We start from the raw sequence: 13,994 nt of genomic DNA, 5'->3' as shown, positions 1-13,994 counted from the left end.
ACCGCCCCCCACCCCATACTCCCAAACCAAGGAGGTACATAGAGAATAACTACGTTCTCCGAATTACAACGAATGGCCTAATAGCGATACATGGGTGTAGAAAGTGTGGAAAAGGCCCCCAAACAGTCTCACCATATTGAGACTGTTCTCTACTGCTCCTGTTAACAGAGACAGCCTGAGATGGGAGAAAATGTGCAGAGAAATCATTTTTAAAACCTCCTGAAAGCTGATGGCACCTAAGTCGGATCAAGGGACCCGACACACATATCCACGAAGAGGATATTGGAGAACTTTTAAGTTCTCATTAATAATCAACAAAAATAACGAAGAATTACAAGGAACTACCTCAATCCGTGAGTCAGGTACACGGCCAATAAAAGGCACCTAGCTCAGAAAGTGCAAAGAGGGAGGCCCTCATGGTGGCAGAAGCTTGGGATGTGTCCAAATACAGCAAGTGTGCTAGAAGATCACATTTATCTACTTAAGAATGTATTTATGCGGGCCTCCTGCTGTTCACAACCTGGGTATGGTATCAGGTATGTATTCTCTGTGTCATCTGAACTCAAATTCGACCAACGCTCCCTTTGTGGCTCACGCTGAGATTCTTCACTCAAAAGGTAAGAGACTAGGTCCCCGCAAAGCCAAAAGAAACCAAACAGTGCCCCTTTCAAAGTGTAAGAGCAATCACAAGCATCCATCGCAATACATCAGGGTCTAAGAAACGGAGACTGTGCCCGGCGGTTGTCAAGGAGACAGGTGCGTACAAGGGGCCCAGACTTGGCCTGCCATTTCTGCAAGCATGGTGCTAAAAGCGATTCTCCAATGTCCTATCTGCTCACTGAGAGTGCACGCTGACGATGAATCTGGAAACGTTCATCTGCTTGGGACTGTGGGCATCAATTACCTCTCTTCATAATTTATACAGCATTTTGATTGTGGTGTGTGGTGATAAATAACTGAAATGAGTTATAAGTGCTTGGAGATTTGGTCTTATGTCTTCGCCACTGCTTTTTATATTCTCCAAGATAACCCACATTCAACTTTATATGCAAACCTGAAATGGTATTCAGGAGGAGAAGAAAAGGAAAAAAAAAAAAAAAAGGCAGCCAGTAGATCTTTCACTTTGGGAACTGAATATAAGATCATATTCAAAGTGCAGCATTTATGGTCCAACACTGAATACATAAAATATATGACCATTACAAATTCAATTTTCATTGCAAAGCCATGTTCTTGTAGTGACATATCGTATTGCTAGATTAGAGCTTTTAGCATGATGAAGGCATCTTTCATCTTCTCCTAGATGCAGGCTGGGTACTCCTTCTGGGCTGTATGTCTACCTGTCACAATGCCCTACGCCCCTGAGAGACGTAGCCTACAGAGAACCAAGTCATTCTCCAAAGGGCTGCAGCCACTTTGGAGGGGAAGCACCTAATCGGAGGTATGTCCTCTGCATGGGACCACATTATTTCAGCCATGCTCTGCTGAATCCAATTGGCTGGATCAGCCAATACTGTTTTCTGGAATTAACCCAAAGAGGTCAATCTAACATCACAAATACTCAGCCAGTACAAATTTTGGCAATACCACAAAGACAGTTGCATGTAGGACATGGTACATGCTGGTTACTAGGAAAAGAATATACATACCACATAAATCAGTGATATGGTTACAGTGGAAATGTACTTAAACCAGGACATTCATGGAATGGCTTTCCAGGTTTTTCCAACTCAATCCTAAACCTTAACATATGGGTCAAAGACAGATTTTCATGGATTTTGCAACTCATATAATGATGAATCAGTGCTGCTGCTTCTTTCTTTAATTTTTGAAACACATAGTCCAAATCTTGCATTGCTTTAACTCCTTGACCTTCACACTTAGCCTGACTTTCCCGTCCCTCTCCTCCCACATTTTTCGTCCTTCATATACCCAATATTCTTGACACATGCTTCATTCATTTACATTTCTCAGTGACTGCCCAGTGCGAGGCACATGGAAGGCATTCCACAAATCTTTGTTGAATGAGTATGAATGAATGACAAAATGAGGACAGCACAAGGCTTGGTGATAACTATGTTAAATGCACAGGGACACTTTTCACTTACTTCCCACTCTTAGATGCATTCCGGGCCTTTGTGGATGATGGAGAGTTGGCTCCTGGATTAATGTTTGGAGAACCCCGTCTATCCTTACTATACCCACAGAAAGAATAGAAAAAAATATATACAACAATGACCACAGAGACAAAAAGCAATTAGTCATTTCATTTAAATACTTTCAAGCTCGGTCTCTCTCTTTCTCCTGTCAAAATAGAGCAATGATCTTATCCAGTGGTGAGCCCTTCAAAGGTAAAGAGAGTGGGAACCACTGGTCAAGTTCAAAGAAAGCTATCCTTTTGGCATTCAAAGCTTGAGCTGGTGGATTCCATTAATGATAACACCATAACCCAGGCCCCAAGGGAGGCTCCAGTAGAAAAAAAAAAAAGTGTAAAAATAACTAGTCTTTAACATAAAATCCTTTCTTTTCAGTCTCTGGAGTGTCTGTATTACAAGTTCAGTTCTGAAGCTGCTGACTTTTAGTGAAGTATGTGGATGCCAAATGACTTCTAAAAGTCTTTGGGAGATACTATCAGATGAATTAATAATTTTCGCTCATAATGTTAACATGGGAAGGCCGTGAATTCAGATATTCTTTCAGGAAAAGCACCACCTGCTTCATGAGTAATTGAATTTAAATCTCCACCTTCAATAACTCCACAGCTTATGTCAAACCTTGGAAACAATTACGAAATAAATCACTAGGAAGGTCTGCTTAATCTCATCAGGTTAATAAACGCAGACAAATTAATCACTTGAAGGTAAACAAAAAGGAATAATTGATTGGAGTCTTCTTGATTACTTTATTCTATTTTCTTTATCAAACTATTTTTACCATTATCTTCAATTCAGCTGCTCTGCCTTGAAATTATTACTTTACTTCATCTTCAGATTTCCATGGAAACCAATTCAAAGCCTTTCTTTCCACTTGATGATGTGTGGAATTATTTATCCCGATTTCATCAGAAAGATTTTTTTTTTGTTGTTAGTCAGATCTACGTCAGCATAACCTTTTTTGAAAAGTGAAGGTAAAAAGAAAAATGCATATGTTGGCTTTCAGTGACGATAATAGAGCCTTCCAAAGGCACAGAATATTGTCTCAGAGAATGTCAAAGAGCTTTCCAGATACTTACGAATCTTTTTAGTCCCTCAGAAATAAGTACCTGCAAGTCACTGTATTTATGTGTGGGGTGGCATGGGGGTCACAAAAGATGGTCTGCCCTGCACTCATCAGCTTTAAATGGCGACACGGATGTGACTGGAACAAGAAAGAATCATAGGGGATCGGCAAGGTAACGCAGAAGGGTGTGGGCACGGACGAGGGCTAACCAGACAGATAGCAAAAGCCCCAGCAGTTCTTTGGAGTGGGAGACACGAAGGTAAGCTCCCATCCTTCTGCTGGAGGGGGCAGACCTTCTAGAAAGAGTGAGCACACATTCCATTCTGGGGGAGATATCAGAAGCTTGCCAAGACAGAGTGCTGTGATTCCCGCAGAGTTGCAGGGACCATTTCATTGTGCTGCTCGTGGATTCACCAGACTGTGGCTACATTCTGAGTGGGGTCTGTGGACTCCATTACGCCCCGGCCTATCTATCTATTATGACTTTCCAGCAAAAGAACTCCTTAGCCACACCTGGGACCATACCAGCTGCCTTCCTCATCCAGAGCCAAGCTCAGAAACTAAGAGATAATAACCAATGGGGCAAGAGACTGTAACTCAGAAGAATTCAAAATGGCCTCCTCCAGCAGGTTGGGGCAGTCCGATGCAAAGGACACAATATGCTATGGGTAGCAGAATTCAAGCCGGGCTCAATTTCCTCACCTCCACATCCTGGTCCCTGGCCGCCGCGCCTTCCTCCGCCTCGCCCCTCACTCAGACAGGAGGGAGTGGGGAACTTCAGGGGAAGCATTCTGAAACAAGGGCTCTTTTGATCTTGCAAGTTACCGGCTCGGCTCGGACTAAGTGGTCATTTAAAGCTCCCTGAGTCACTAAGTTCAGGCATCCGCGTCCTCTTCAATGCAAGAACACCCATTCTCACTGCTCAATTCCCATGCCTGTGCCTTGGGCATAGGAGTCCTTTATCATCTGCATGACAAGTGACTCCATCTAAACTCCATGCAGGGCGTGGCAGGACGTCAGGGAAAGCCAGGAGCCGACAGCTTTCTTATTGTTAACTGCTGCTCTAGGTGTGGGGGGGTGGTCTGCGAGCAGTAGTCCTTTAAAAGATGGGAATACGGACCCCTCTGACCGCCTGCCAAATCCTGGACATGGAGATGTGCAGGGAACAAAAACAAAAACTTTCTCAGAGAAAAATCACATACGGAAAGTATGGCACCATGACCGGGAGTGAAAGTAATCAGAATGTAATCAGAAAGAACTCAGAATGTTTCTTCTGGACAAATGGCTGATCCATTGGCAGTGATAAAGTGTATCCGAGAGTGGTGCAGGGACCAAGCACAGTTTTGTGGCAGGCTTGGATCCCAGGAGTTTCATCTTGTAGATCCACCAAGGACTCTTGTATCAAAAGGCTTGGTGGACACTGAGGGAAAAGAGTCACCAGTCCGCCCCAAAGTCCCAGGCTCAGTAGCTAAGTCTGAACAAGATGCTCTAATTCTGAAACCTCGAGACTGCAGGACCCTGAGTTTTCCAGAAGTGTCCTGTGAGCCAGAAAGAGAAAATCCTGCAGCCACTGGAACATCCAGCGATCTCAGGGGCGTACAGGAATAAGCCCTATCTGCTTGGGGTATACGGATGATAATGTGGGGCATATGAGATGGGAGGGGAGCTGCGTTGACTCCGAGCTGGTTTCCAACCCACACATCCGAAACAGACCTACTCCTGTTGTCATTATTTTGTCTCTAGACCGCTTGTCAGATCTCTTTACTCTGAATCATCTCTTCGGGTTGCGATCTTAAGGGCTGTGGCCTGAAATCCCTGAGAGTACGAATCCGGGCTTCCTCCACTCCTCCCGAGGAGTTATCCTCCACCGAGAAGATTCTTTCCTCCCTCCTCCCACCCAGCCTCATCAAAGGCCTATGAAAACTCTTCCAGGTGAGCTCCTGATAGGGAAAGTTAATGAGTGCCAGCACACCTGTCCGCCTGGCCGGCTGTCCGTCTCCATCCATCAAGGAAGCCATTTTCCACAGCCTCCACAAATAATGTCTCCAACACCAGAAACTTGGGGAAAAATCTGCAATATTACGCACATTGTATTCAGGTGGGAAAACTCTGACTAACCCAACTCTCCAGCATTTTCAAAGTGTTTCTGATTGAATAATTTGATGCTGAAACAGCATCCAGTGTACTTAAACCCAAGATGGCAATCAGATCCACTCCAATCTGGATTTTTCTCTTAGATCAGAGAGGTCCTTGAGGGAGGAGAACCTAGCAGTTTCAAACACACTCAACTCACTTTCTTGATGGGCAGCATACAGAAACTTCTGCATTTCCTATAGTACTTCGTGGGCTCTTTTTAGAATTAATTCATCTCAGACCCATGAAAATGAGTCACGCCGCTCTAACCACAACAGCAGTGAAATTAAAAAACTTAATTGTCAGGGTCTTAGGAAATTGAATTTCAGGAGCGTCGGGCTGTCATACTGACTGCCTATGTATCTTTTATTTGGCGCTGAGCATATGGTGCTTGTAGTGCTGTTTATATTTCATTGTTTATCTATCTAGCTCTTCAGAGGGCACTCAGAAAGTATTTGTTAAACAAACAAATGGAAAGCGCTGCCTCTGGGCTCAGTAGAAAGGAGTGCCGCGATCGATTATCAATGTCTGGCACTGGTGGGAGAGAAGAGATACTGACACACACGTCACACATTTTCCATTCCTAGAGAACAATGGCCTGGGCGGACTGTATTCTAGTTGGATTCTGGTCTGGTTAGAATTGGCTTGATGGTTGATCATCACGTGGATCACAAGGACAGGTGAGCTTGGAAAGGGTTCTCCGGCAAGCTTGCCTGAGTAGTTGGCTAGTGTCTACTGCATTTGTACAGCTCTTCATCTTTTCCAGTGTGTGTTCTCGGAAGTGGTAACTGAGATGAAACCCAAGCTATCTTTAAGGGGTTACTTCAAATCTATCCGGGGAAATGGTAGCTAACTGCTCCCTAGGGATGACTCCAGGCTCCTTGAAGCTCACATGATGAGGAAATGCACTTAAAATATATGGATTCTAACCAGGGATAGAAGCTCGTCTGATCTGCTTCCCCAACAGGTGCTTGAGCTCCCTGTATAACATATCCACCAAGCGGTTGTCTTTTGAAGGGCTTTGAAATCATGATCGCTTCCCCATCATGATTGCTTCCCTATGCAAACCGGCTTTCCTATTTTCTAAGAGGCTCACATTTCTGAAGTATTTTTGCTCTTGTTCTGTTACTGAGCAAGACATCTCTTCAAATATTGATTTCCTTTAATTAGAGCTGATGAGGCTTCTATATTTCATTTTTCTATCTTGCTAGGTTATGTCCTGAGTGCTTTTCTTTCTTTGCTCCAAACCTTTTTCATTTTCTTCCACCCAAAGTGTCTCAATTACTGTTCAGACCCCTTGAAGGGTCCCATTCCTATTATCTATATTTCTGTGAATCATCAAGCAAAGAAAGTTCAGTTCGCTAACCTGTGCTTTCAGTTAGCTTCCTTCCCTAGCTTTTCTTTGCTTAACTGCGGATAATGACAGGTTTTCAGGGACGAGAACAGCTCATCTGTATTGCTAGGAAGTGCAGTGTTAACTGTGATCTCTCCAGAGCAACCTCATCCACAGAGCAGAGGGAATTAAACTGATCGGGTAAACCATTCACACATACGCTCACAATTACTTTGTAATTGCAGAGCTCTTGGAAAAGGCAGCCGGGACGCTCACATTATTTTGCCCTCTCCCCTTGCATTAACTTTTCACTCTTACAACTCCCCACAGGGAGATCGGGGCCTGGAGCAATATGCTTATTGATTATTGTTGCTGTTTTGCTCTCTTCACCTCTTGGCACACACTGTTCCTGTCCAGGGAAGCCAGTCACAACCCTGAATGCCTCGCTGGGATCAAGAAAGAACATGAATCGGTTCCTAAATTATATTATTTTCTCATTTAAATTGGCTATTCACTTATATCTTTCCCAAGAGCTTGGACCTGGGTTACAGACCATTGGAGGTCACTGGAACTGTGTCTTAAGAGCGGTCGCATTCACATCTAGCTCTGGTACTGTGAGGTTTGGGGTGATGGAGCCCTGAAATATAATAGGAGCCTGGACCAGAACAGTAGTTATGGGAGAAGGAAGAAGGAAACCAGGCAGGGCATGGCAAAAAAAAAAAAAAAATACAGAACCTGGAGACTGACTACATCTGGAGAATGAGAATAAAGTCTACACGAAAGCTGCTGAGGTCTGGAAGTTGAATGGCTAGGAAAACAAAGGTGCCAGTGAAAAAGACAGATTGGCTGGGAGGGAATCTGGATGAGAGAAGATGATGGGTTCGGTTTGGAGCATACTGAGTTGGGGTGTTGATGGATAATGTCCAGCAGGTGATTAGAGAGATGGCACTGCAGCTTAAGGAGAAAGACAGAGTCAGATTTATAGTCATTGCTCCGAAGTGGTAGTCAAAGCTATGAGGCTAGGGAGCAAGGCCTGATGGGACAGTGCCCCATCGTGGTTAATAAGAGGATGTTTTGGGGGGCCTGCTGGGGGACGGTCTATGCCATCATCTGCTTACATCCACCCTAGTTGATGGGGATTTACAAGTGTGTTACAAAGTCTTGTATCCCAGGGGTCCAAACAAAAGGCCCGAGCCAGTTGACTTAGTTATGTAGAGTTCAATGCTAAGCTTAACGTGGGAAAATGCAGACCTTGTCCCTTGTGTGGGCCAGTGACTTTCCTCATCCCATGACCATAGCTTGGCTTCTCCCCATCCTTCTAGCCCAGCCAGACGGCTTACAGATGATAAGGTGAGCTGGGCGCCAAGAGGTGAGGTGGGTGACAATTGCTGTCAACACATTCCCATAACAAAAACAGCTCACAAAGTACGGTCCATGCTGGTGGCAATGAGCAAAACTGAGCTTGAAACCTTGGTTTCAGGGCGTCTGGGTGGCTCAGTCGGTTAAGCGTCTGCCTTCGGCTCAGGTCATGACCTCAGGGTCCTGAGATCGAGCCCGGCGTCAGACTTCCTGCTCAGTGGGGAGCCTGCTTCTCCCTCTGCCTCTGCCGCTCTCCCTGCTCATGTGTGCTCTCCCCCACTACCCCTGCTCATAAATAAATAAAATATTTAAAAAAAAAGAGAAACCTTGGTTTCACTTGCAGCTCACATCTTTTCCTTTTGGCTCCCCTTTACCGAGGACTAACCAAACGTCAGGGACTGGACCTCTGATAATGCTAAAATCTATTCCTATTTTTTGCCACGACTCCCTTTCCCGTGCTCAGTCTCTGCACTGTGCCTCACTAACTGGCACCCTCACCCACCCTCTCTTAGCATCCGGGTGGTACAAGGATGTCCCAGCTAGGAACATCACCACAGCTTGGTATAGGAGTGGCCTGTCTGGGAGCAAATCAAGGGCTTTGCCCTTGAAGAGCCAAGGTATCCCAGGCTTCGTAAGTTGAGTTCATGAGGGCAATATTTAGGGGCTCTGACCATTACCTTTCCCAAACTGAGGCAAGCTGTCGCCTTTAGCTCTGGGTCTGTAACCCACCCACCGAATCACTTAACTTCTCTGGATCTCAGTTCCCTTGTCTGCCAGTCCCACTTCTTAAATCCCATGGTTTTGAAAATTATAAAATGCTACACAATCTATTTACTCAAAACCCATTTACTGTGTCTGTGTTTTCTGTGTGCCCTTCATCGTGCTGGGCCTTGGGGAGACAATGATGCCTGTGACAAGGTCCCTGCCCTCAAGGAGCCCAAAGGCTAGTGGAGGAGGGGAGCATGTTAACAGGTACGTGACACAATGTACCCGCTCAGATGAAGCAAGTGTGAAAAAGTGCTAGGGAAACAAATCACAGAGGAAAACTGCCAATGTTTGGGAGAATCGGGGAAGAAAAAGCTGAGTTACCACTAGGAAAATTATGATTTTCAGCGTGTGTTTAAAACACATACCTACGCAAAATAGAGTGAAATTATGCCTATCCTTACTTTGAAACACCTCCCAACAGTGGCCTGTAGACTGCATCACAACAGAATCACCTGGAGAACTTGTAAAACGTCGATGGCTGCGCCCCAGCCCCAGAGTTCCTGATTCAGCAGGTCTAGGCTAGAGGCTGAGAACTTACACTTCTAACAAGTTTCCAGGTGACGGGGAGGCTGCCGGTCTATAGGGCTCACTTTGGGACCCACTGCCTCACAAGAAGCATGAGACAGTCCCACTTAGTTGCCACTAAGTGAAAGATAACAGTCGGCCGTATCCATTGTCCCTGCTTTCCAGACAACACAATTAGAATCTGCTCGAATGAAGTGCCCCCCAGTCTACTGCTCCTTAGTCAGGAAAGCAGAGGACGCAAAAGGGCTGCAGACATCCACCTCTGGAGAAGCTCCCCCTTCCTGAGGAAGTGGCAATTACTCCACAGAGTGGAGCCCGATAGCAGGTGAGACAAAAATTGGATCTGACAGCATTAATTGAGCTTGAGGTTCTATTTACTGAAAATGATCTGGCATAATTAAAAATTCACAACTGGAGCCTACTTGGTGAACATTATACATTAGGGAGTCCCCAGAGTAGGCCAGAAAAGTCTCAGTGAACTTTTTAGGAAAAGCCGGAGGCCAACTGCTGTGGCAAGAATTCATACACAGAGAAAAAAAAAGGAAAGTCGGTGAGCTCATTTATTTGGAAGTGAGATTCTGTCTTTCTACTGCAGAATGATATGAACCAAGGGCGTTGGCGAGGGAAGGGCCGATCATTTAATCATTTCCTTTTCTCTCGTGAATAATCACTTTGTTTTCACTTCCTGCTAAGTCTGTTCTTACAGATTTTCAAGAATGTCCACTCTGCCTGCACATGATATGTTAAATTCTTTGAGGAGACAAGCAAATTGTATTCATATCTGTTCATGAAGGTTCCTGTAACATCTGTCATATAGAAGGTTATCAATAAAGAGGCATCTGGACAGCTCAGTCGGTTAAGCATCCGACTCTTGATTTCAGCTCAGGTCATAATCTTAGGGTTGTGAGATCGAGCCCCGCATCAGGCTCCATGCTGAGCGTGGAGCCTGCTTGGGATTCTCTCTCTCTCCCTCTCCTCTGCTCCTTCCCCCCCTCACACACTCTCTCTCTCTCTCTCTCAAAAAATATTAAAAAAAAAAGGTTATCAATACCCATTGACCAACCACCATCCTGGTAAATCTGACTTCTAACATATGTTTGTTGAACTGAACTGACTGACTAACAGACACGTGGCTTTGGTTTTTTGTTCAAATTTCTGTATGCCTAGAAACATGGCGGTGGTAACTGCCATTTCTGAGCTCCAGTGCCCACAGATATGAAACTCCAGCAGGGTAAAAGCAGTGGGAATCATCAACTTGGGAGAATGGCATTGCCAAACTAACGGAGGGCAACTCTGAAGTTGTGCAAAGAGCATGGGTGCTGGAATCAGGCAGAGCCGGGTCGTCTTCTGTCTCTGTAATAGCTGGAGGATCTGGGACAAGTTGGGTCATTGGGCCAGTGATGGTCCTGCCCAACCAAGGCCTCAGATCTAAACTCTAAGTCAGAGCTTTGGGACACCAATTCTCTAGCTACATGTTGGTGTCCAAAGGCAGGAGCATTCACAGATATTCTTGTTGCTGAACTGGGCATCATAAGTGCTTTCTAAGGGAGTGAATATATTCAAGATTTAAAAGTGTGGCTGTCTCCTTAGCAGGTAGAAGGACCATGGCAACAATGGTGCTGCTCATGCTTTCTGGGCTAGTGCAGAAAGAAAAGTTCTCTCAACTGTGCTCCAATGTGTCTCTTAATAGTACCAAGCCTGTAAACCGAAGGTTCTTACACTTTTCATTTATATTTAGAGGTACAGTTAAAAACTTGAGAATATTTTCATTTTTAAACTGCTCAAATATCACTCATTTAGATATTTGTTTGAGTGCATGCTATTTCTAAATAGGATCTCCTTTTCAAACATTATCCATTCTATGATGTGTAGAGACCATTAAGTTTCTTTCTTTTTTTTTTTTTTTAAGATTTTATATATTTATTTGTCAAAGAGAAGGAGAGAGAGAGAGCACAAGCAGGGAGAGTGGCAGGCAGAGCAGGCAGAGAGAGAAGCAGGCTTCCCACTGAGTAGGGAGCCCGATGCGGGGCTCGATCCCAGGACCCTGGGATCATGACCTGAGCCAAAGGCAGACGCTCAACTGACTGAGCCACCCAGGTGCCCTGAGACCATTAAGTTTCTTTTCTGAATAAAACCTAACAGTCAGCTTCTCTCTGTTGTGTTAAGATTTGGAAAACTGAGCATGATTTTACAGGGTATGTTTGTGGAAGATTAAAATTCTGACAATTCAGGGAAACAAAAACATATCTTGTTTGTATATCACCCACTAATCACTGTTAAATGCTAGGCCTTGTATCATGTATACCCATATCCTTTTCTCAGTGAATATGAGCTTTTAGTAACAGTCCAGTCTAACCCAAGACACGTAGCTGAGGCTCTTTGTTGAATGTACTCCACCCAGTCAAGGGAAAGCCTCGTAGAAATAGGGAGTTAGAAGAGCACCTCAAGACAGCAAAGAAAGGTCCTGAGAAAGGAAGGGATGACTCCAAGGGAAGTATCCAAGGCTGGAACACAAAGTTAATGAGAGAACTTGGCTAGCACCTAGCAAACAGGGCCAGAGCCCCCACAGAGTCCAGAACAAGAAAGAAAGGCTTGGGGCCAAAGATGAAGTCACACGAATGAGTTGTGGCTCCATTTGCCAAAATAAATAGTACAAGAAAAGTGGACAGCCTTTTTGTGTGTAGGGAGAGTATGAAAGACATGACAGGTTCGTTTTGGGTTCTGTTGAGTTTTGTGTGCTGTTGAGACCTCAAGGCTATGACTTTGGTTGACAGTTGGATATATGGATGCAGAGCTTAGCTGGATAGCAGCTAAGCATCTCCACTGAAGAATGGTCTCCAGAGATCTGGGAATCTTCAGAATATTAGTGGTGGTTGAATACCTTAGAGGAGAAGAGATTACACAGGGAGAGTGTGTAGAATGAGAAGAGCAGAGCCTGGGAAGAAGATTAAGGACAAGCTAGAGTGGAGAAAGTAGGCTCATGCAAGCCAAAGAAGAAACTGGATCTAGAGCCATGAGTGTTACAATCATAAGAGACCCATTTACTGATTATAAGACATTTGTGTGTCTTTTTTTAAAGATTTTATTTATTTATTTGAAAGAGAGACAGAGATAGCGAGAAGAGAGCATGAGTGGAGAGGAGAGGGAGAAGCAGGCTCCCGCTGAGCAGGGAGCCCGACGTGGGGCTCGATCCCAGAACCCTGGGATCATGACCTGATCCATAATTATAGGCTTTAGACATATTTTTTTTTTTCAGTCTGGCCTTATTTATTGCAACAAAGATCAACAAAATAAGAAATCGTTTTAGCGCCTAAACTAGATAAAGCAACTGTACTCAAGTTTATGCAAATATATCTCCCAAAGAAACAATTCGTTGTAATCTCCCAAAGAAACAATTAGTCTGCTTTTCATTATTGGTCCTGTTGTTTACTTCCTCTATTACATACAAAATCAGAAATGGGACTTACTGTTCTCCTCTTAGCTTCAAAACTTCAAGAAAACCTTGGCTCTGTAATCATCAGAATTTGGGTCAGCCATATGCCAAACCCACTTGTTTTGCACTTGGGAAAGCCGAGGCTTCCTGAGAGTCATGCTCTCATCTCTGCCACCTCTTTGTCAGATAGGCTCCGTGCTTTGAATTAACCGCCCTCTGGTTCTCCCCAGCCACTAACTATCAACTTCCTATTTGACAAATTCTTTAAACCTGTATGAACTGAGTGTCCGTACATTGCTCTTCAGCAAACACTGAAACCACAGTGTGAGGTCTCACTGTTTGGGAGTACTTCTTGACTTAGGGGAAATGGAGAAATGGTTGAGGGACATAAAGAAGAAGGCAGACTCTCCCTGTAGGATCTGCTCCCGGCCACTGTGAAAGCCTAAAGGAAGGAAAGAATAAAGTCCTTGTGGAAAATGTCCTCATCAGTGGCTGGGAGCAGAGCCTGTGGGAAGAGCCTGCCCTCTTCCTTATGTCCCTCAACCTTTGGGAGAAAATGGCCACCTTCACTGTTATTCACACTGTCTATGAAGGGAGGCCATGAATGTTAAACCATATTAAGCCACTTCCAGATCCCTCTCAGTGGGGGATATATGGGTCAGGACACCCCATTGATGAGGTGTAAAGAATGACTCTATGTGAAATAGATAACTTAAGCTGCAAAGGGCTAGAACCTTCACTGAGGCTCAAGAACGTCAGTTAATCATCATGCCCATGGGAAGAAGACCAGTTCTTCAGATTGCATCCGGAAAGGGAGGGTCCTGGAAGTGGCACAGAAGATTCCAACCAGGGAAAGCAGAGTTGACAAAGGGAAAGAAGACAGCATTTACTTCACAGAAACCTAGCATTTAGAGGAGAGGCACCCAGCTAGCTGCCTAAAAGGGATATGAACAAATCATTTGTGGGTTAGGGAAAAAAGAAATGTTGAAAAACTTTTTGAAAAACTGTTCAGTGTTTCCCTTGGGATTCTTAGAATTATGGATTTTGTGACCCCGTCTACTCTATGCTAATTATGTTTTCCTTCTTTTGTTTTCTGTGTGTTTTATGAAATTTACCTTTGACATTCTTAGCTTGTCTAGGGCTCAGGGGAGGGCAGTTAACATTAAAGTTCCAGAAACTCAAGAGGGAGAGGAAACCCCGGACGGAGAGTGTGACCCTCTTACT

At 44.5% G+C, this 13,994-nt stretch overlaps 1 protein-coding gene across 3 annotated transcripts in view; it reads right to left on the bottom strand.

Annotated features, from left to right (window-relative positions):
* HS6ST2 (heparan sulfate 6-O-sulfotransferase 2) overlaps positions 1–13,994 on the bottom strand; it is a 284,248-nt gene that overhangs the window by 43,366 nt on the left and 226,888 nt on the right. For 2 of the 3 annotated variants that reach the window (XM_078065447.1, XM_078065448.1), the window contains one exon: positions 2,109–2,195. The exons of the other annotated variant lie outside the window; for it this stretch is intronic. In XM_078065447.1, coding sequence (XP_077921573.1) covers positions 2,109–2,195 — 87 coding nt within the window. The remainder of the gene's footprint in view (positions 1–2,108; positions 2,196–13,994) is intronic. 3 annotated transcript variants of the gene reach the window in all.

Source organism: Halichoerus grypus, chromosome X (genome assembly GCF_964656455.1).
Source record: "Halichoerus grypus chromosome X, mHalGry1.hap1.1, whole genome shotgun sequence".
Lineage (NCBI taxonomy): Eukaryota > Metazoa > Chordata > Mammalia > Carnivora > Phocidae > Halichoerus > Halichoerus grypus.
This window is presented reverse-complemented; position numbering and strand designations above follow the sequence as displayed.